This window comes from Desmodus rotundus, chromosome 9 (genome assembly GCF_022682495.2).
Source record: "Desmodus rotundus isolate HL8 chromosome 9, HLdesRot8A.1, whole genome shotgun sequence".
Lineage (NCBI taxonomy): Eukaryota > Metazoa > Chordata > Mammalia > Chiroptera > Phyllostomidae > Desmodus > Desmodus rotundus.
Window position 1 is genome coordinate 61,330,189 of NC_071395.1, and position 23,349 is coordinate 61,353,537.

At 46.8% G+C, this 23,349-nt stretch overlaps 1 protein-coding gene across 8 annotated transcripts in view; it reads left to right on the forward strand.

Moving 5' to 3' along the window:
• Positions 1-8,382: 8,382 nt before the first annotated feature.
• Positions 8,383-23,349, forward strand: part of MPRIP (myosin phosphatase Rho interacting protein) — a 160,420-nt gene continuing 145,453 nt past the window's right edge. For all 8 annotated transcript variants that reach the window (XM_053910499.1, XM_053910498.1, XM_053910497.1 and 5 more), the window contains exon 1: positions 8,383-9,029. In XM_053910499.1, the coding sequence (XP_053766474.1) occupies positions 8,907-9,029 (123 nt within the window). In that variant the 5' untranslated portion in view covers positions 8,383-8,906. The remainder of the gene's footprint in view (positions 9,030-23,349) is intronic.

Below are 23,349 nucleotides of genomic sequence, written 5' to 3' on the forward strand. Positions count from 1 at the left end.
GCAATTTGCGTGAGAGACCCCTGTGCAGAAATGGCTGCCAGACTGGTTTTTAAAAGATTTCGGCCCAGTTAGGGACCAGGAGCCTTTTTTAGTAGGTAACTTCTTTCTCAGGGTCCCCCCTATCTCTCTATACATTTTTAAATAATACTAATTTTTTTAGTAACTTTAGATTTAAAGCAAAGAGAGCACAAAGAGTTCCAGTATACTCTTCATCCAGCTTCCCCTAATATTAACACCTCACATAACCATGGTACATTTGCCAAAACTAAAAAACTAACATTAATAAAATGTTATTAACTAAACTACAGACTGTATTAGGATTTTGCCAGTTCTTCCGCAAATTCTTTTCCTCTTCCAGAACTGCATCTTGGATCCCACATGCATTCAGTCTAACTTGTTTCCTTCAGCTCCTCTGGTCCGTGATAGTTTCTGAGTCTTTCCTTGTTTTTCACGACCTTGACAGTTTTGAAGAGCACTGCTCAGATATTTTGTAGAATGCCTCTTAATTTCAGTTTGTCTGATGTTTTTGTCATGATGAGACTAGGGTTACAGTTTAGAGGGAAGACCACATTATATTCAGGGGTGCCTGATATCCACCCGATTTATCACTGCTGATGTTAAGGTAAGGGGCATCTGCTGGGTTTCACCCTTGTAAAACTACTGTTTACCTCCTTTTCATTCTATATTCTTTGGATGCCAATCGTGAAGCCACACCACACTCAAGGGGAGGGAGACTAAGCTCCACTTCTCACAGGAAGAGTATCTACACGTGTTAGTATAACTGGATTTTAAATGACAGAACAACATTTCATTTTTTGGATCTGCCTTCATTTATGTAGCCGGTATCTTAATGTCATACATTTCTGTTGCTTTGGTTTTTCCTTTTACAAACAAAGCTGCAGAGAATCTCAACTTCAGATTCAACAAATATTTTTCAAGCAACTCCCCTGAAACAGGCACTGTTCACTCTGGGAAACAGCAGCTGCATCCCTCGTTCACTTTGTTTTCTTAGAATAAGTCCATGGGTTGGGGCTTCTGGGTCAAAAGATAAGCACATTTTTAAGGCCTTTGATAAGCATCACTAAACAAATCTCCAAGAAAACTGAACCAATCTACCCTCTGGAGTAACACTCTTTCTTTTTCAACTATTTTTTCTTACTGCAAAAATAATTCACGCTTTTATAAGATAACTGGAAATTACTGGACATTTGATAATATTAAGGAATTACTGTTGGGGTCCTTTTTTAGCTGTGATTATGGTATTGTGGCTACTCTTTAATAAATAGTCTTTCTTTATCTTTTAGAGGCATGCCCTGAAGAATTTGTGAAAGAAATGATACAACTTGGAGATTTGCTTCAACATAGTATAAGAGGCGATGGGTGTGGGGATATGCTTGAAACGAGGCTTGTCATAAGTTGATGATTATTAAAGCTGGGTAATGGGAACACCGACCTTCATCCTACGACTCCATATATTAATAAAAGAACAAGTCTGTTAAAAAGTTTAAATACAATATAAATCTATAGCTTAGGTGAGAGTCCCCATTCTTTTACCTTCCAGGGTTAATTGTAACAGTTGCATGTGCTTCCAGTTCTTTTCCATTTAAAAGCTAACTATGTATATTGTAGACACAAAAATATGTACAAGAATGACCTATACTGTACACACCATGTTCTCACTAGCATTTAAACTTTTTTAGATGGTATTTTGCAGACAGTTGACCACTTCAACGCTCTCTCATTCTTTAATAACTTTGTGGTACTCCCCTGTATCAAAAAACCGTACTTAATTTATCTGATCCTCTAATAGTGGACAGCTGGCACATCTCCAGGTTTTGCTGTTAAGAACAGTGATGCAGTGAACATCCTTGTACATAACATACTTTTGTGTACCAGGGCGAGCAATTCTACAACCTGTCTTTCTAGAAGTGCAATCACTAGTCCGAAGGTTATGCACATTTAACATTTTCACAGAAAGGACAATGTAGCCATTGCACGTCTAATGCCTGGCGTGCTCTCCTGGTACACATCTCAGGACTGTTGTCATTTGGTGCCTGAAGTAGAAAAGTATCGGGCAGTCAGAGCTGGAAGGGGCCTCTGAGATCTTCTGATGTTGCTTTCCAGTTCCAGAGCAGCCTCCTTAGTCTTGGGGAAGGGCAGAGCCCAGGCTTCCTGCACTCCCCTCCTGGCAAGCAGCACCCTTGGCTGGAGGCTGCGTAGGGGAGTGGTTACAAACCTGCTGCCCACGTCTGAACTCAGGCTAATCATTTACTGGTTGTATAAACTCGAATAAGGTACTTGTCCTCATCTGTAAACTGGGAGTAATACTAATCCCAGACAGCAGTCTGGGAAGGGGTAGGTATATTAATTAAGCATATATTAGTTAAAATATACACCATTTAAATTAAAGTATATGCTTATTGGGGCCAATTTGAGGAGACTGACAGAAAATAGGGGGAGGGTCCTAAGGACCCTTATCAGGCACCACTTGGCACTGACAGAGGTGACTTCAAATGGTGATAGCTGGGTTTAGTGAGATTATGCATGTCAGATACCCAGCACCCAGTACAGAGCCCAGCACACTATCAGTGCTCCAAGGCCATGGACTTCCCCAAGAGCTGACATCTGGCTGATAGGGGTTAGTCCATGACCGAGGAGACTGACCAGGAAAGGAAGAGAGACTGGCCAGGAAAGGAAGGCCCAAGCAACAGGCAAAGAGGGGACCCAAGAGAAATGGCCACATCTGGACCACTGCTTGTTATTATAAATACGGTTTTATCAGAACACAGTCACACTCATTCATTTACATATTGTCTGAATGTCTCCATGTGACAATGGAGAGGTGAGTAGTTGCAACAGAAACCATATGGCCTACAAAGCCTAAAGTATTTACACTCTGGCTCTTTACAGAAAAGACTTGCCAACCCCAAAATAGGGGTTATAGGCATAATAATAAGTAGTTTTTGAGTACTTACTATATTTCAAGTACCATTATAAAAAGTCCTCATAAATAACTCTATGATGTAGACACTATTGGTGATACTAGTCTCAAAAATGGCCCCAGTGAACCATGTCTCCTGGGGGGTGGCCAATTGATGCTGCTTTCTCACATAGGTGTCTCACTCCTCTCTATCTTTCTCTCTCTCTCTCCCTCTCTCCTACCACTTCCCTTTCTCTCTCTCTCAAATCACTGAACGTATCCTCGGGTGAGGGTTAATTAATTAAAGATACTTAAAAAAAAAGAGACAGAGACAGAGACTGACTCAGGGTGAGACCATGGGGAAAGGAGAAGCTCTGAGACTGTGAGAAGGGAGCAGTTCAGCCTGGTCACCATCTGCTTGCCCTCACATGAAAGAACCCCGGCAAGAGCATCAGAACTTCTCAGCTGAGCCTAGTCAGCTCACAGACCTATGAGGGGCAATAAAAGTGTGGGTCAGTCACTACTTGCAGTAGGAGTAGGGGGTTTCATGCAGCAACAGCTACCTGAGATGGGACCTCCGCTGCGATTATCCCAGGTCTGTGGGACCTCAAAGCCTTTTCCTCTCCACTCTCCCTTAATTGCTGGACATTAGCATCTCCCAAGGAGCTTTTCCAGCTGTCAATTAAACCAGAAGTTCTGGGAATGGAGGCTGGAAGTAGGTATTTTTTCAATCCCCAAGGATCTGAAAACCTTGGCTCCATTCATTGTTTCTAAAATTCACCTAAAGATAAGAAATCCTGCCTGGCACGCATTTAAAAAAAGAGATTCCTGAGCTCCAAAAGCTATACTGATTCAGAATTTCCATGTGACCATGCTGGTAATCTGAAGACTTTACTTGTCGCCCCAGGTGAATTTTATTATCAGTTATTAGAAAATAAAAGGTGAGAGGACAGCCAGCTCTCAGGCTGGGAGAACTGTTTAGCAGTTTCCTATGCAGTTAAACTTTCATTTATGTTGACCCTGAGAATCAGCGTACCAGTTAAGAAGGGCTCCTCGTGGCTGATTGGGTTCAAACTTTTAAAAGGAACCTAGCAGCCATCGTTAAACAGGGGCTTCCCTTGCAAAATCACACTTCAGAGAGAAGACTGCACTGAACTGCCCGCCTGTCCTGTGTCCCTGCCATCTGAGCCAGCCCTCATAAAGGAGTTCCTGGAATCATATTACAACCAATAGGACTGAAACTTTCTCTGTCCAATTGGAACTGTGCTGTTATAATAGCCTCACTAGCATCTTCACCAACCAATCAGAGTGGCTCCATTCTGACCAGACAGTAGTTTCTGGACCAAACTGTGAGGATTTGGAGTCCTCATTTGCGTGAGGACAGACCAATCAGGAACCAAGAATGGGGATTTCTCTATAAGTAAGCTTGCCTCTGGCTCAGGGAGCAAACTTTCAATTGCTATTGAAGACTGTGTTTTCCTGGCTCTTGCCCTGGCCAGGAAGAGCCATGCTGTTCCACTATTGGGCTGTATGACAGTTGTGCTATTCCACAGCCAACTATATTACAGTTGAGCTGTTTTCACTCAATAAAAGTCTCTCCCCCTTCACCGAATCCCAAATTGGAGACTCCTGTCGTCATTGAATTGGCAACTATGATCTTTGGTTGACACCATACAACCCAGCAATCACCCTCTTGGGTTTTCCCATCAGAAATAAATATTTATGTCCATCAAAATACATGCACAAGGAAGGATGGTCTAAGATCTTTATTTGTAATGGCCCAAACTGGGAACATCCCAAATGGCCAATTACAGGAGCACAGATAGATGGATTGTTGTACGGTACTTCCACACAAGGGACTACCTGGCGGCATGAAGTATCAACACACACAACACAGGTGAATCTCACAGACCTACTGCTGAGTGAGAAAAGCCAGATACAGAGAGTGTAGATTCTACTTATATAAAGTTCAAGAACACAACAAACCAATCTGTGGTGACAGAGGTCAAATAGTGGCTACCTTGGTGGGTGTGTGCCTATGTATGTGTGTGGGGGTGTTCTATAGCTTTATGTGAAGGTGGGTACTCGTGTGTGTGTGTGTGTGTGTGTGTGTGTGTGTAAGTTCTTCTCCCTCACAGGATGCAGGGACACTTCCCAGGGCAGCTATCAGATGCACAGAGCAGAATTTAGCTGCATTTGGGGCCCACTTGAGTGGCATTTGCGTGTTTGTTTCTTTATTATTTCTTTCAGATGTACATTATACTGTACATTGAGATACATACAATACATACAATAAAGTGAGCACATTTTTTTTAATGGAAAGTTTATTTTTTTAAGATTCTTTTTTAAGGCAGAGGGGAAGGGAAGGAGAGGAGAAGGAGAGAAACATCAATGTGTGGTTGCCTCTCATGTGCCCCCCCACCAGGGACCTGGCCTGCAACTTGACTGGGAATCAAACCAGCGACCTTTGGTTCTCAGGCCAGTGTTCAATCCACTGAGCCACACCAGCCAGGACTCAAGTGAGTACATCTTAAGTATTCAGCCCATGAGTGCTTACATGTTCACACTATTTGCCCTTGTGCATAGTGCTGTTTTAGGCCCCTGGAAATGGAACCCAAGACTATAAAACACAGACTCTGTCTGCATGGATTTTATAATCTGGGATGGGAGATATGACAAAAAAAGGCAGAACAGTAAGTTTTCATTCATTAACTTGTTGTGTGCTTTTTGAGAACCTACCTTGTGCCAGGCACTGAGCTAGGCACTAGAACTGTAGCAGGAAGCCAGATCCAGTCCTGGTCTCATGGTGCTCAAAGTCCAGTCAAGTTTGGGAGAGTAGCACAGTGAAAGGTTACACGTAGCTGTTCCACATCCTAAATATTTCCCATGTCCATTCTCTTCTACTCCCACTGACCCTGTACTTAGTTTATGTCCCTACCTTCTTTACTCTCTGGGCTATCGTAGTAGTTTCCTGATTGATTGTGTTTCCAGTCTTCTACCTCTGATTCATTCTCCAGACCAACAGCCCTTATTTTTATCTTAAAAAAAAATGAGTTAATGTTCTCCATTGCCCAGACAATTCTGGTGTTGACTCTCACTTAAAGGGTCTATATTCTGACCACAGGTAAGTTCTTTAAATACCCTGAGCCTCATATGTGTTTTTTGTAAAATGGAGATAACATAATAATTATACAATAACAACACCCATCTCCCTGAAGAGGCTGAGCTCTAATCTGCCATAATAGATATTCATATGTATATGCTAAATCTCCACATACACCATCTATTTAATGCTCCCAATGATTCTCATTGCTTATTACTCTCATCTCTCTGCACTACCCAGTAATATCAAGGTGTTTGTATTCGTGGACACACCCACTGCTTTCAAGGCCCTGAGACTCTACCCTGAGCTCCTGTCTGGAATGCCTTCCCTCTCCCTCCTCCTGGCTGGGTCTTGCTCAGCCCAGGCACTGCTTCCTCCAAGGAGCTGTCCCTGAAGCTGCATATGCAGTTGTGTGCCCTAGTCTGGATCTCCACAACATCCCTGATTGAATTTGTCTGTCTTCTGCCTCCTGTTCCTTTACTCGCTCAAGTGTAAGCTCCTTCCAGGCAGGCTTGAATCAAATGCTTCTGTATACCGCCAGCTGTGGACCCATCCTGTTCAGGGAAGGGGCTGGATGTGTCCACTGACTTGAGCAGAACATGCCAACGATTTTCTTAAGGGAAGTGGCCATCGAGTTGGCCTTGAGGCATGGGTAGGACTTTTAAAAATTGTTCTAAAACAAGTTGTACATTCACACAATACCAAATCCAAAGGGAACAAAAGGGCTTACAGTGAGAAGTAAAAGTAGGTCACCTCTCAACCACCCAGCTCCCTCCCTAGAGGCCACCACTGGTATCAGTTTCTGAGTATTCTATACAAGCAAGAATTGTCTGTCTACCCCACTACACACACACACACACACACACACACACACACACACTTACTTGGCACAGATTTAAACCAACAGAAATTTGCAATAATAGTACAATAAATACCCTTTGTTTAGATTCACAAATTAACAAGCATTATATCATGTAATGCTCACAACCACCATACAATCATGCCAATTGTGTAGATGAGGTAACTGAGGCAGCAGGCAGGTGAAGGGACTTACCCAAAGTCAAAGAGTTAGTGAGGAGTAGAACTGCTCTTTCTCCCTCAGGCTGCCAAAGACTTTGATCCACCTTCCCTTGGTTCCCTTTGGAGGAAAGCATCTTACTAAACTGAAATCTACCTCCCTGAGATATTCACCAGATGATCAGTGGAAAAGTACACAGCTCTGGAAGCATTTGCTGCTTCTCCTAGAACCTTCCCATTCCCTAAGCAACAGCTGCTGTCGCTGCCACTAACACATACTTCAATGTCACCTCCTCTGTAAGGGCTGAGTTAGCTCACTCCCCCTGTTTAAAGACTTCAGTGGTTGACCCCTGGCTGCCAGCAAGATGACATTTATATGCCTGAGGTTGGAATTCAAGGCCCTACATGATCTGGCAGTCATGAATCCTTTTAGCCTCATCGGTCCTACTCCTTCCTCCTCAACCTCTCACCATCTGCTTAAATTTCCCTACCCCCTTGAAGCGCCCCTATATTCCCAAAGAGCGATTTCCCCCTTTTCGGGCTCCTGAATATTCTGCCTGTGCCTTCTTTACACTCTTCTCCAGGTGGTCTTTTGGCTAGGACACCGCACGAGTTAATTCGGGAGTCTGAGCCTTAATTTCCCCAAGCACATAATGCGGGTGAGAAGTCCTACTTCAGGGTCTGGCGCAGAGTCAGCTCTCACTAATCTCCCATAATAGAACTGACAGCTCTTGGAGGCTGACGTCTTCTTTTAGTCATCCCTTGAAACCCTACCTCCTATTTCTTACCTTTTCTGCGCCGCAGTTTCCTTGTGTGTAAAATGTGGATGACAATGGAGAGACTGTGCAACTTTAAGGCATATCAAGCACTTGGAATGCTGAATATGATTTCTATGATGGAGGTGGGGAGGGCTGGCACATAGTAGGTGTTAAAGCAATCCGTTCCAGGGTGGGCTCGGCTGTCCAGATGGGCACCGTAAGGCAATGTTGGAAGTAAGAGGTTTGTAGAGACCCTGCCCGGAGGTCGATTCCACTCCGTCCCTCCCGCAGGCTCCCGCCCCCGCCCCAGCCCCTGCAGCTGTCAGGACCCCGTCCGCCGCGGCACCAGTCCACCAAACCTGAACGTCCCATCCCTGCGCTCCACCCTCCTTGCCTACACAAGTTACCTTACGCCCGGCTGCCCTTTGTCCCCGCCCCTGGTTTCCATTGGCCGAGGGGTTTCTTTGTTAGCTAAAGCTCGGCACTACCATTGGTCGATAGGGCCGCAGTTCGCGTACGGCGCGGCCCCGCCCCGCGCGCTGCCCCTCCGGCTTCCTCCTCCCCGGCGCCCGCCCACCCGCCCGCCCAGCCCCGGGAGGGAGCGAGGCTCCGCTACCATTTGCTGCGGCCGCGGGGCTCCAGGGGGCACTGGCGGCGGTACCGACCGCAGGAGCCCGCAGCGACCCGGTACCTGAGAGCCGGGCCCGAGCGCGGGGAGGCAGCAGGCCCAGAAGGCTGCGTCCATGGGCCCGCGACGTCCGGGTGGTGGCTGTACGGGTGGGCGGCGGGGACCGCGCGCTCTGTGAGGGCCTGGGGCTCAGGGCCCGGCCAGGGGGGTGCCTGGGCGTGCAGTGCATCTCAGCGCCGTCGTGCGAGAAAGGCCCGGCCCGCATCCCATCCCACGAAGCCACCCTGACTGCCGGGGACGCGCTCCGGCCTGCGTCTGCGGCCCGGCTGTGAGGCGGCGGCCGGCGAGGGCTTGCTGCGGCGCCCGCTCTGCGCCCGGCCTCAGTCTCCCAAGCCTGCGGTGCATGGTGCCGCCGCCCCTCCAGCCGCCGTCCGCCGCGGAGCGCGCCGGACCTGGCTGTCGGGCGTCGCCGCGCCGACCATGTCAGCGGCCAAGGAGAACCCGTGCAGGAAATTCCAGGCCAACATCTTCAACAAGAGCAAGTGTCAGAACTGCTTCAAGCCCCGTGAGTCGCATCTGCTCAACGACGAGGACTTGACGCAGGTGAGCGGGCAGGGGTCCCAGGGCTGCCCGGGAGACAGAGACCCGGGCCCCGCGCAGTGTGGCCGCCGTCCCCAGCGTCCCCGTTGGCCTGGAAGTTACCAGGCGCGCGGATGCCGCGGTGGGTGTTTCTAGGGGTCGACCGAGGAGGGCGCAAGTGCCTCGTCCGGGGCGCCAGCGCCTCCCCGCCCTCCCCATCCCCCGGTCCTAACGCCTGTGAGACCACAGCCCTGTTACGGAGAGCAGACGGTGCCCTGTTCCCGAGGCGGGCGGGAGTGGGGGTGCATCTGAATGCTCCTGGGGAAAATAAAAACCGAACAGAAAAAATGTGCTTGAGTCCTTGGGGGAGGGGGAGGGTGGAGTTGGGGGGAGGTCGAGAAGTGTATTGACAGACTCAGGACAAAGGGAAAATCCTCAAGTATGCCGAAAAATAACATCCTCTCCTGTTCCCATAACCCTGCCGTGTGATTCATGCTTTTTGGGTGACTCAAAAACGCCTGGCTTTTCTTAGTAGGAACAAAGCTCTTTAGGATGTTTTGCTGCTTCACCGGATCCCCGCAGAGTCTGTTTTAGGACCCAACTTAAACTTGTCCGCCCAGAGGGGCCAAGTCGGCCACGGGACGGTGGCTTCCCCCTATCAGACCCGGGCTGCCCTCTTTCTTTGTCGTTGTCGCTGTCAGTGGTTGGAGAGGTGAGGGGTCCAGAAGTCTGCCGAGGAGGGTCTTGCTCTTGAACTTAAACTGGAGGCCGTAGGGCTGGAGCTCCCCTCCCCCTCCCCCACCGGCCCAGCTCTTCAGTCGCTTGGCAAGGAATGAGGAGACCTGTGGGTCTTGCGGAAAATCGGTTTGCTTCTCGTTTTATCTGTCAAAGGAAGTCTTTACGATAGTCCAGTAGCTCTCAAACCTTCCTCAGAGTCACAGTCTTTAAAAATAAGAGTCCTGCCCTCCCACCCTCCATCCCTGGAGTGATGTAGGAGGTGAGGGAATTTGTATTGGTAACAGCTCCCCAAGAAGTTGGGCTGCTGTCCCCAGTGGCCTTTGGGAGCCTTGCTGCCTGAGCTGCCTGGGTTCCTGGGTTCTCTGGAACTCTGGCTGTCTTTGGGACTTGAGGATTTCTTGGCTTTCCTGCGGCAGCCTTGTCTGCATCCCCTTGGGGTAAGTCTGTGCCCCTTCTTGCCCTCTCCACCAGTCCCCCTCCTTTTCAGAGCTTCCTGTCGTGCTCCTGAATGAGGCCAAGGGAGCTCCTTGCCCATTCCCTTCCGAGTTGGGGGGTGGGGGCTAGTTGAAGCTCCTACTCTTTCAGAAGAACCCCTAGAAAGGAGATACCGCTTTGAAGTGCATCCGCCTAGCTGTTTTTAATGCTACTTAAGTGCTCACAGGGTTTGACTTGTTTATGTGGCTGAGGAGAGTGTCAGGGCAAGAGTTTTGTCCGGAGACTTAGTGCCTTCCTCTGAGGTCAGGTTCCCAATGGCCAGGAAAAGACTTTTCATCTAAAACCAAAAAAAAAGCTTAACCCAACACTGAAGGCTGCAAAGTCATAGGATTGTTAGGACAGAAGAGCCAGGTCAGCTTGGGAAGGGTAGAACTGCTTCCTGTTAAGGTGTTCTGGGCTGTGGGTTGGGCTTATAAGGGAGATTACCTCTTCTTGACTGGATGCCTTTTCCTGGGAAGCAGTTTATGTGGTGATGAAGGTCCTGGACCAGGAGTCGGGAGACCTTGCTTCTAGTCTTGGCTGTCAACTTTCAGCTATGTCAAAAGGACCTTGAACAGTCCTTTTGCCTTTGTATAGTTCATTTCTTTTTCCATGAATTGGGAGTAGAGATCTCTGGCTTACCTCACCAGGCTATTGTGAAAAGGAAGGACTGATACTAGACTTTTTTTTTTACAATTTAAAAAACAAACAAAAACCACATATAGAATTGTAAACTTGGATTTAGGAAGTTCCTGACCTTGGCAAGCATTGTTCTTTTTTTTTTTTCCTTTTAGAGAGAGGATGAGAGAAAAACAATTTGTTGTTCCACTTATTGATGCATTCATTGGTTGATTCTTGTGTCTGCCCTGACCGGGAATTGAACTCACAAGCTTGGCATATGGGGACAATGCTCTAACCAACTGAGCTACCTACCAGGGCAGCAAGGGTTATTCTGAGAGAGTTTACTGGTTATTTCAGGCAACTGCCAAAATCGGTAAATTGGGTACTTATTTTCTGATCCTTAAGCTTAGGTAAACTAGAATGGAATCTTTGTATTTGGGCTGACTCTGTTAAGAAATTTTAAAAAATCTGGTATTTATTTGATTCAAAGGAGTGGGGTCACGAATTTAAAGTACTTTCCTCTCTCACTGCACTGACAGTTGAATTGTGGGTTTTAAAACAGACCTGAGTTCCAGGGCATAACTGGAATGGTAGTTTCTGAAATAATGAGTGGCGTTGTTTGTGCTGGGTGAGATTAGGTCAGCCTTCTACCTTCTGGGATCTTGCAGGAAGAAACTGCTCTTGAAAAAAGGAGGGAGACTCAGGACTTTTGCCAACAGCCTCAGCTGCTTGCTGCTCTCTGCGCCTGCCCCCCCACTTCTGCCCCTGCCTTTTACTCTCATCCTCATGGCTCCTTTAGAAAACCTCAGCCAATTGATTCCCATCAGTCTCCCCCACGTCCCTGCTTCCTGCTCCCTTCCCCACCCTGAGTTTACATTAGACCATCAAGATCGGAAGATAGATCAGCGATAATTGAGGCCACCCCCTCTCTAAGAGGTGAGGGCACTGACATCAGTGAGGCAGTGAGATGGGCTTTTGCCCTGGGATGTCATCGTCCCAGGGGCAGACATTTCTTTGAGCCTTCTGATTTTAGCTTATTTCCACAGCTGTGGATTTTGTTTGTTTTTCCCCCAGAGAGGTACAGAAACCTATTCCAGGAACAGCATGGTAGCATCAGACCTGGAAGAGATTTAAAATGGTCAGCTAAACTACTTTTAACCATGAGAACACTGAACCCCACAGAAGGGAGCAGCTTGCCCAGTGCAGGGACACAGTCAGGATTCTTCATCCATTGTTCTGTCCCCTACTCATATTAAGGGTCTATAGTGGCCATCCCATAAACACATGGTGAGGAGAATCCTGTCAAGATGCTTATGTTACAAAGATGTCTTGGAGGGCAGGCCTTCGGTACCCCACCAGGGATCTTGAGATTACTGACTCGGAGCAGAGGTGTTCCTTACTCTTTCCCCCCCGCGGGAATTTGGAGTGATCCAGGATGAGTAATGAGCAACAGTCCATTATTACTTGTCCTGGCACTCTCCAGTCCCAGCCCCTGTCCACAGGCCAGCATTCACCCTTCAGCTTCCCTGGGCACTCCTCTGAATACAGATGGACTCAAATATTCAGTTAAAGCCTTTTTTAACCACACCTGTATGGACCTATTTGCAGCATTATTTTTCCCTGGTTGGTAACATGTCTTACAACTCTTTTTATGGTATTAAATAAAATTGTACTAAAATCATTCTGGGTTTTGCTGTTACAAACAGTACATGCTTAAGCGAACAACTTTCCAAATGCTTTTGGGTATATGTGAGCCTGCATGAATGCAAGTGTTTCTCTGGGGGCAAATACTTAAAAAAAGAATGACTGGGTTGATATCAAGTACATTACATTTCTTTATAGATTTCACCAAACTCACCAAACTGCCCTTCTAAAACGTCTGTGTCATACCATTGCCAGGGTTGGATATTATCAAATGATTTAGTTGTTTAGTATTTTCCCTAATTACTAGTGAGGTTAAGCCTCTTATTATTATATTTCTTGAATGTGTTTTATTTCTTTTGTGCAGTGCCAGTTCCTATTGTTTTTTAAATTGGGTTAATTCCCGCCCCCCCCCTCCTGGTCCCCCAGTGATTTGTAGGAGTTTTCTGTATACACTCTAGGTCAGGGGTCCACAAACTTTCTGTCTAAGGCCAAAGAGTAAGTATTTTAGCCTTTTAGGTCATACAATCTTTGTGGCAACTATGCAACTTTGCCATTACAGTGCAAAAGCCGTAGACAATACATAAACTAATGAAAAACGGCTGTTTCCAATAAAACTTTATTTACAAAGCCAGGCGGTTGGCAGGAATTGGCCTGTGAGCCATAGTTTGCTGACTCCTGCTCTGGATGTTAACATGACACTTGTCTTTTTAAATTTTTATGTATTGTTATTTCTCTTTATCATATGGTAGTTTTAAACATGAACACAGTTAAATTTACATGTGTCCTTTTATAGTTTGTAGTTTTAATCTCATGCTTACGAAGTTCTTTCCAAGATTATAAAACAAATGCTTTTATGCATATGCTCGTAACAGCACTATTCACAGTAGCCAAAACATAGCAAGGGCCCAAATATTGATTGATGGGTGAGTGGACAAACAAATGGTGGCATATCCAGACATCGGAATGCTACTCAGTTTAAAGAGGAATGAAGTACTGAGACATGCTACAACGTGATTGAGCCTCAAAAACATGATGTAAAGTGAATCGATTGAATTTATATGAGATATCCAGAATATGTAAACCCATAGAAGCAGAAAGCATATTAGTGGTTGTCAAGGTTCTGGGGGAGGGTGGAACAAGGAGTGCCTGCTAATGGGATAAGGGTTCTATTTCAGTGGTGATGAAATGTTCTAGAACTAGATAGAAATACTGGCTGCATAACATTGTAAGTGTACTAAATGCCGCTGAATTGTTCACTCTACAGTGGTTAATTTTATGTTACGTGAATTTTACCTTAATAAAGAAATGTACAAAAATCACAAGGGCACGTGTGTGCGCACACACCCAAATCCCAAATCTCCCGTCTGCTTCTTGTACCATTTGGAATGAATATCTGATGGTTGGTTTCTAGAGTCTAGATCAGGGATTGACAATTTTTTTTTAGGTGGCAGATAGTTGGTACTATTTTAGGCCTGCGGTCCCCAACCTTTTTGGCACCAGAGACCGATTTCATGGAAGACAATTTTTCCACTGGGGTGCAGGGGAGGCAGGGTTAGGGAGGTGGCAGAGTGGAAACAGTAGGCACTTGCTCACCGCCACCGGCCCCCCCACCCCTCACCACCTGCTCTGTGGCAGGTTCCTAATATGCCCCTGGCCCAGGGGTTGGGGGCCCCTGTTTTAGGCTTTGTAGACCAACAGGCTACATCAAAGATTTGACATAGGTACTTACAACCATTTAGAAACGTAACTGCCATTCTTGGCTTTGGGCCTTAAAAAGCCAGTGGGCTAGATTTAGCCTGCCAAACTTAGCTTGCCAACCTCTGGGTTGGACCAGCCATATAATGTAATTTAAAATTTTCTAGTTGCCATATTCAAAAAGTAAAAAGCAGGTGAAGTTAATTATATTTTACTTAACATATCCAAAATATTGTCATTTCAACAGGTAAAGAAGTTACGTGCAATTTTTATCTTTATGGCACCTTTCAGTTCAGACCAGCCACTTTCCAAGGCTCCACAGCAAGCAACTGGTGCCTACAGTGTAAGACCAGGCAGCTGTCGCTGCAGCAGCCTGGCCCATGGCCGGGCTCTTTAGACCCCAGGATGAAGCACAGGGCGGGCAGGCTGTACTTGTGGGTTTCTCTCCTCTGTGGGGTATTGTACAGACACTGGTGGTCTCAATACTCCTGTTCGTGTCCCTCACCCTTTCAGTGTCTTTTTGCCAACTTTTAGGAGTTCTTTCCTTGAATGTTACATCATTTTTGGTGGTGCTTTTTAGTGTGGTTGAGAGCTCTGGGCCTCTGATACTTGTTCCCCATCCAGGGATGGAAGGGAGGAGGGTGCCAGCCAGGGCCAAGCTGTCCTGTCCTGTGGACAGCGAGAACCTGAGGGGCAGGCTGGCGTGCCCCTCTAGGCTCATTGCTGGATGTGGTGACTGCATCTGATACAGCCCTTTGTCTTTGCTGAGGGTTTTGCGGCTGTATCCTAGCTGCTTCCACCCACCCCACCGCCCCCCTGCATTCTAGCCTGCTACTTGACCTTTGTCTCCGAATTCTTTTCCCCTTGCTACACAGAAGGACTACAATGGAAGACCTATGTTCTATTCTTGGCACAAACCATGCAGTGTGACCCAGGAAGGTCAATTATGTTCTCTGTGCCTCGGTTTCCTGCCCATAAAGCGGGTGCCCACACATATTCTGTGTACTACGTGTGGTATGCTGTGCTAATGGAATGACAGGAGGGTGCTGGCCAGGTTGGTGGACGTTGCTAAGCCCCATTTGTGGTTAATTAATATTCCAGGAAGCATTCCGAGGACCATTCCTTTGGGGATAGCTTTTCTTTGGGCTGTCTCCTGATTACTGGGACTCTGATGTTGATTAGTGGAAATAAAGAAATTTCACTTGGAGTGTTTATCTTTGAATTGTTCCCAAGCTGCCATTCAGCCTTGAAAGAGAGGAGAGCACATTGCAACTAGGGAAAAGAGACAGAGGGAAGTAACTTTTACTGTGACCCCATAATGCTGTGTGGGGGGAGGGTGGGTGGGCAGGGAGAGGTGTGAAGAGCACTGGATGCTAATTTGGAAGCATTCAACCTGAGAAACAGGCTTTTAATTTATCCTTGGAAACTCACTCTCCAAGCCTCACTTTCCCATGACTGAAATGACTGACTTGGACCATGTCAGTGGTTTTCAAACTTTCATTAAGTCTTGGAGTCTTTTACTCAAAGGAATTACATGTGAAAATGCCATGTATAAAACAAAAAAAGCGACACAGTTCTGGGCTACATGGGGTAGGAGCCTGGAGCTTGGCTTCTTGGTTGGCCACCTCTGCTTCTCATCCCTGCGGCCTCCTGTCACTTCTCTGTATTCTGTGGTTCTTCCATTTTTAGTCTATGAGATTTCTGTGAAATCATCCGAGGTGGTTTCACAGCTGCCCTGGGATGGAACCCCTGAATGCCCAGTCCCACTGCTCCCATCATATTATCACTTCCTTCGGGAGTGAGAGAGCCAGTATGTTGATTTGCTGGCATTTTGTCTCTGTAGACTGGAACTGGAATCTTCCAGGCTACTCACTGGTTTTTTTCAGTTAGGGTCATCCTAGTTCACGTGAAACCACAGCCTGTTTTTTGCCTGGAACTTGTAAGACTTTGGGTCCTCCCTCTCCTCAAGCTTAGTTTGGCGTTTGCATGTTGCCCTGGCTGGACAATAGTCTGCCCAAGTCATGGGGGCTGCTGTCAGTGAGAGGGAGCACAGGGACCTGTCGAACCCTCCTGAGCCTCCATTGAATCTAGTGTTATACACCATGATCTCATTCTGCCCTTGACAGCTGGGGAGGAGAGTAGGGCTGGTGGCGGGATGGCCACCAGAGAGGTTGGGTGGCCTGCTCAAGGTCACCAAGCTGCCTAGCTGTGGGGCTACTATACAGAACTCGGTCCCATGAGGCTTCAGGCCAGTGTTCCTGTGGCCAAGAGTCTGTCCTCCCTTTCTTTGGGAAGGCCGCTTTGACTTGTAAACTTGTACCGTTTCTGTAGAAGGCTGGGATATTGTAAAATGAATCAGAGCTATTTAATGGACTTCCAATTTCTATCCATGGGAGCAGGGACTTGCAGGGGCTGGGTGATCTCTCTCCATTAAGCAAGTGAGGGATTGCCCCCGGTTAGCGGAGGGAGCTGCTCAGGCTCACAGAGATTTGGTGACCTACCTAGGCCAGTGTGGGTTTTTCCAAAGTCTTGTTTGGCCTCCCTGTCTGATAACCTTTGCTATAAAAAAAAAAAAGGGGGCCTTACTCTGACTTGGTTTTCTTAGTTGCTAGGGTGTGTGGAGCTACCCGTGGGGAGTCTGGCAGTTTAGGACATTTTGCAGGTCCTTGTGCAGGTTCTGAAATCTTCTCAGCCTTGGGGTATCCCATATTCCCCAGACGAGCTGCTGGCCTATGGTAGTGACCATGACTTTGGCATAGTCCTGAGCAGGAAGTACTGTTTTTCCCCCTGAAACAGGAATTCACAATCCGGAAATAGTTGTGTCCTTGATCTCTAGGTCCTAAAGCACAGGTTTTAACAGGCAGACCAGCAAGGCTCCTTAACGCACCTTCAGACCTGTTCTCTTACTTTCTACTAGTCCTGGCCCATAGCTGAAGGGGCCTGGGCAGTGGCTGCTGGCAGTCCCATTCCAACCAGAGAAAGAGCCTGCGTCTCCTGGGTCTCTGGATTCCACACCCATAGCCTTTCTAGCGACCTGGGTGCAGGGAGCCTCAGGCTCAGTAAGGTTGGGCTGCTTAGTTGTCTCCTGTCTGGGGACCCACTCTGACCTAGAAGTGTGACACAGTTCCACTTTTCATTTAAATGTGCTCAAGTAAGGGGATGGAATTGGGGTGGGAGAGACTTTCAGGACAGTTTTGGGTTAACATTCTGGCTCCATTTGAATGCTGGCTGAGCAGGTTACTCAATCTGTGTCTATGTTCCTCCTCTGAAAACCATGTTTTGGGGTGCCTGTGAAGACGGTAGACGGTACAAGAAATAGCAAGTGCAGAATTTGTAAGTGCTTGGGTACATAGTGGGTGCTCAGTGAATGGGGTTTGTTTTGCAAGCACTGCCCCAAAGAGGGACCTGCCTCTGTGATTTTGTGGGACGGCTGACCCTCTGTTTCTGTCTACCCCCACACCCATGGAACAAAAGTCCAGCCTGCCTCCCCTCCCACTGTGCTGGTTGTCATCACCCTAGAAGTTCCTTATGTTAGCCCCCAGGGTTGGAAAGGCCATAGCCATTTTGCTTGTTTGGGTTTGATTTTTTCAGCCATGTTTAAGTATTGGGCTGGCAAAAAAAGTTTGTTTAATTTTTTTCCATAGATGGCTCTAGTAGTGCTTACTTGTCTTTAACATCATTTCAAACAGTTTTGTTAGATTGTATTGGAACAGCTATCACATCAGTGTGCATTAAAAAAAAAATCAAAATTGGTGAATTTTTCTGAAGCCATTTTAATACTGGAGATGACACACTTTTGGTGTATTATGCTTTATTATTTCAAGAAAGGTAAAAATGCAACTGAAATGCAAAAAAAAAATAAGATTTGTGCAGTGTAGGGAAAAGGTGCTGTGACTGATCGAATGTTTCAAAAGTGGTTTGCAAAGTTTCATGCTGGAGATTTCTCACTGGACGATGCTCCATGGTCAGGCAGACCAGTTGAAGTTGATAGCAATCAAATTGAGACATTAATTGAAAGCAATCAACGTCATACCACGTGGGAGATAACCAACATACTCAAAATATCCAAATCAATAAAGTTATTGATGAAAATGAAAAATGTGTATTATTTTATGGAAAAAACTAAATGGACTTTTTGGCTAACCCAATGTAAGATTGAATTGGTTTTAAGAATTTTTAGTGAGCAGGAAATGAAGAGGACAGGTGCCATCCGCCTGAGAGCCAACATTAGAGGGTGGTGCTGCTTCAGGGTACAGTGGCCAGTGGTCAGTGCAGTAGCCACCCGGAGCCCCTGCCATGCCCACAGAAGTGCACAGATCCCGATTTCAGAAGTCACTTCCATTGGAAGTGTCTGAGTTGCCATCAGCAAGGTAGAGGGATTAAGAGAAGCTGCTTATCCCATTGGTGTCCCTGGGAGCAATTGTCTGGGAATCAAAGTCCTTGTACCTTGGGGCCTGGGTGAAATGGCCAGATGAGGATAAAGAGCAGCCAGGTCCAGTCCCAAATCACTGGGCAGGTGGGCAGGAGATCTGGCCAAGATATGTCCTGGCCCTTTGGTCCCCAGCATTGATTCTGCCAGCCAGGTTGGTCCTTCCGGCCTCCTCTCCGCTGCCCTTTCAGCCTTTACAAAGGGAGTGCAGCTTTCTGCCAAGGGGACCCTTTTTAGGATCTTAAGTAGAATTGGCTCCTTGCGAAAGCCTGTGAACAGGCTCTTCTAACAGGGAGATGCCATCTTGGCAAAGAGCCCCTGACTCTCAGTCTCTACATCTCCCTTCCTGCCTAGAAACCCTGTGAGCTTAAAAGTCCTCTTTGGGGAGCTGGGCCAGCTCGCCTGGCCATGAAGCCTTTTATGGTGCAGAGGTTTTCCTGTACTTAAATCAAAGGAGCAGTTGACATGCTCTGGGAAGATTTATTGAGATAGCGGTGCCATTCTTAGCAAACAATAATTGCGGAGTGTCAGGACACTATTAACTCATTTATATTCACAGCAGCCTTATGAGGTAGAGAAATTAAAAAACTGAGATGGAAAGAGGATACTGTAACTTGCCCAAGGGCAGTACAGTTAAGCAGAAGACCTGGGATGCAAACCCAGGCAGTCTGACTCAGGGCCTCCTCCTTCCACCATTTCCCACGCTAACCCTAGTCAGATGAGGAGGGCCTTCTGGATTAGTGTGTGTATGGCCCTTGGTCCGTTGTGTCCAGGGGGGTAGGGGCTGTCCTGCTGGAAGGGTGTGGGTATGGCTGGGAAGGGTATGGTTGGTGGATGAGGCTTGGGCTGAACTTAGATTTCTTGTCTCTTTTTTCCTACCTGTTTTTAATGGAAGCACTGCTTTTTGAGCGACAGAGTGTAACTCTTTCATGCAAAGCTGTTGTCCTAGATATTTGTCCCCATGCATTCTCCAGCATTCCTCTCTTTGCCACAAACGGTATCATGTCCAAAAATCCCATGGCCATGGGCTTCTTGTCAAGACCAAACAAGGAAGAGGGTTTTTTAAATGTCATTTTCCCCCTCTTTCTTTAGCTGCTGCAGTCCAGAGAGGAGGAATCCTGAGCATGGGCCGGGCTTTCAGGGCATGTGTGTGGGCAGAGAGTTGAGCAGGCGGCTGAGTTGGGGAGTAAGGGGGAGAATGAAGAGCGAGCCGTCAGCTGTGTGTCTGGGATCTAGTGAGCTCTGTGTGTGTATGTGGGGAGCGGGGTTAGGTGGAACTCACATGACAAAAATTAACCATTTTAGGGAGTACAATTCAGTTGTATTTAGCACATTCACAGTGTTGTGCAAACACCACCATTCTGTAGTTTAAGACATTTCATCACCCCAAAAGAATACCAGTAACTATTAAGCGGCTATTCTCTCTGCTCCCTACTCTCAGTTTTCAGCAACCACCAATCTGCTTACTGCCTCTAGGGATTTACTTATTGTGGAAATTTCATCAAAACGGGATGATAGGATATGTGACCTTTTGCCTGGCTTCCTGCACAGCATGTTTTCAGAGTTGATCTATATGTGGTAGCATGAGTCAGTACTCATTGCTTCTTTTTTTAATTGTTCAAGTACAGTTGTCTGCATTTTCCCCCCCACCATGCCCCACATTGCTTTTCATGGCTGACTAATATTTCACTGTAAAGGTGCAGTACATTTTGTTTTTCTGTACATCTGTCAATGGACATTTGGGGTGTTTTCACCTTTTGGCTATGAACATGTGTTTGTTCGAACACCTACTGTCAGTTATTCTGGGTAGAAATATGAGGTGCAGTTCCTGGGTCCAGTGGTAATTCTGTTAATGCTATGTTTTGACCAGTGCATCAAGCCAAACATCAGCACTACATCCTGTTGGGTGGGAGGACAGTGGAGAAAGCTCAGAAGGGATGGTGGAACCTGGACGGTGCTGCCCAGAGCTCAATGTTCCTCATCTGGAGGGGTCTAAGATAGAGACCTGGGACCCAGGGCCACCCTCAGGGTCGCAAGCTCTGTCTGTGTGGCTTTGAGGTGGTGGCAGATGTGGCTGTGTGCAGGAGTGACGGAGCCACTTGGAGCTTCATTCACTCCTCTTTTTGTTTAACTTGAAGATCAGCTGAGCTGCCAAGAAGGAGCTAAGTTGGGGCTTTAATATTGTTGGGAAGGGGGCTGAGGAGTAAGGGACTTGAAGGCCAGACAACATGGGAAGACTCCGGAGCACTGCAGAGTGGGGAGGTGCGTGGGGAGCTGCTGGTGAGAGGGCCTGTGGAGTTGAATAGAGGGAAAAGGCCTTATCTGGCCTGTTTGCCACTTTGTTTCCAGTTTTCAAATTTTATTTCTTTAGCTATAGATCATGGAGCTCCTTGAAACGGAATGGGGAGCTTGCGTACGTTGAAAGCTGGGAGGAGAAGTGGTGCCCCTGTGTGACTACCTCATCCCACCCCCATGCTCCACCCCACGTTCTGCAGTGGCCTTTGAAGCACAGCCTCTGGGAATCTTCACTGTTTGAAAACAATGATTTACTCTAACCCTTGCATTAATATTTTTTATATAATGAAATATTTGATGTTTACAAAAGAACATTATATGTACGACGTATGTACAGTATTCAAAATGCCTAAGGTGTTTGGTGTTTCCCATGTTTCAACCTCAGTGGCTGGGATCCAGGGGAGGGGACCCACAAGGAGGTGTTCCCAGCATAGAGTTCAGCACCCTGTCTTGCCCTCCTCTCCATGGCAGAGGTCTGCCTTGTTGACTGGAAGGTTTCTCGGCTTGGTGTGTGGAGGAACCTGTTCATTTCTAGATGGACTATGATACAGCTGCCTGGGTGGGGGCAGGACTGGTGTGAAGAGGCGGACTTTTAAGGTAGTGCTGTTGAGGAGAAAGGACTCTTGAGTAGAGACCTGGAGACACACCTGAAGGATCATTGTATTTGGTCTGACAGAGCCAGAGAAGTGTGATCAGGTTGGAGCAACGCTGCCGGTAGAACAGCCAGAGAAGCAGGGGTGTTGTGGGGGCAGGGCAGTTATGACCTGAGGATCTGCTGCTGTGGGGGTGGGGCAGTTGGCTAGGTCACTGGGTCTTAAACATTTTATTCTTTGGACCCCTTTTAGTTCTTGATTATTGAGGCCCTCAGAAGGCTTTTGTTTATGTAACATGGTATTTACTGCATTGGAAATTAAAACTGAGAAATTAAAAAAATATTTCTTAATTCATTTAAAAATAAACCTGCTACATGTTCACATAGTTGTATTCAGAAAAGTAACTTTCCCAAAACAAAAAAAAAATCTTTGGGAAAAATCATATTATTTTACCTGTCTTGCAAATCTCTCTAACAGCTGCCATACATCTCTGTAACACCTGTCAAAAAGACAGCTGGATTCTCATATCTGCAATTAATCCATTGCATTATCAAGTCCCGTAGCCTCTGGAAACCCTATACTAAATTAGTGAAAGAATCAGAGTGAAAAAAGCAAATGATGACTTAGTTCTTTTATAAAAATAGATTTGGCTCACAGACCCCAAAGGGTCTCTGGGACTTGGGCCATTTTCATGAAGGCCCGAATGCCTTGATAGGAGCCAAGGTGAGTATGCCAGTTATGATGGAGTAGATGCAAGTGCAGAATCTGGGCTGATACCCGAGTTGGGGTGGAGAGTGACAAGGGGGCCACTGCAGACGAATGCCTGCTTCCTCTGGCAACCCACCCTTACTTCCTACCCCTAGGGCTGTCTGAGGCCAAATGAAGTGCTAGTAAGGTACACAGCCTGTGGTAGGGACTCCATTTGAAAACAGTGGGGTAGCTTTTTTTCTTTTGACTGTAAGAGGAGTCTGAGACTTGGAAAGGAAGTCGCTTTGCATAAAAGATGTTTTACCACTGTGCTCTGTAGCTTTCAGAAGGGAGAAGTCAGAGGTGACTGGAATGTTTTAGGTTGGAGGCTGGGGCATCTGCAGAGCCTGCCAGGTCACCCCTGTGTAAATCCTCCCAGCTGAGGATTTACAGCCTGGGTCTGGCCATTCTCCTCGCCCTGCCACTGATTTACTCTATGGCCAGAAGGCAAGATAACCCCAGTCTTTTCATCTGTTCCCTGAATGGTGCTTGATAATTTCCAAACCCCAACCCAATTCCTGACCTGGAGCTTGGTGTTCAGGCACATGAGTAAGAGTCATGGAGGTGGCCAGATGGAGAGCTCCTCTCCCTGGAGATAGAGGGTTGGGACTAGGGTTGAAAATCAGGATGGAGAAGGAGATAAGGATTCTGTGGTCTAGGAGTGATGGTTGAGTCCCACTCCCTCTAAACATGTTGACACGAAGGGGATTCAAAGGAATCTTGGAGAGGTCTCAAGTGACACACTGGGATTTTTTATTTTATTTTTTGGGAAGCTTGGATCAACTCTTACAAATCTGCCTCAGGAAAGTTGCCTCTTCTCTTTGGAATTAAAATGCTCCTCTATTCCTGGCCCTTGGATTTGGTGACTAGACAGGAATTTTGATGTCTTTAATGTTAATGAGAGCTATCCCCGTGGACTAGGATCTGTTAGTTACACTACCATTTTTGTTAAAAAAAACATGTTTCCTACCCCTTCTTCCTTTCCCGCTCCCTGCTCCTGCCTCTCCAGCCCTTCCATGTCCTTTTTGGTAGGCAAGTCTCTGTGGGAAGGCCTGTGTAGGTTTCCTGGAGCGGGTTTTCAGCTTGAGCTTGGCCTGTGTAGCTGGAG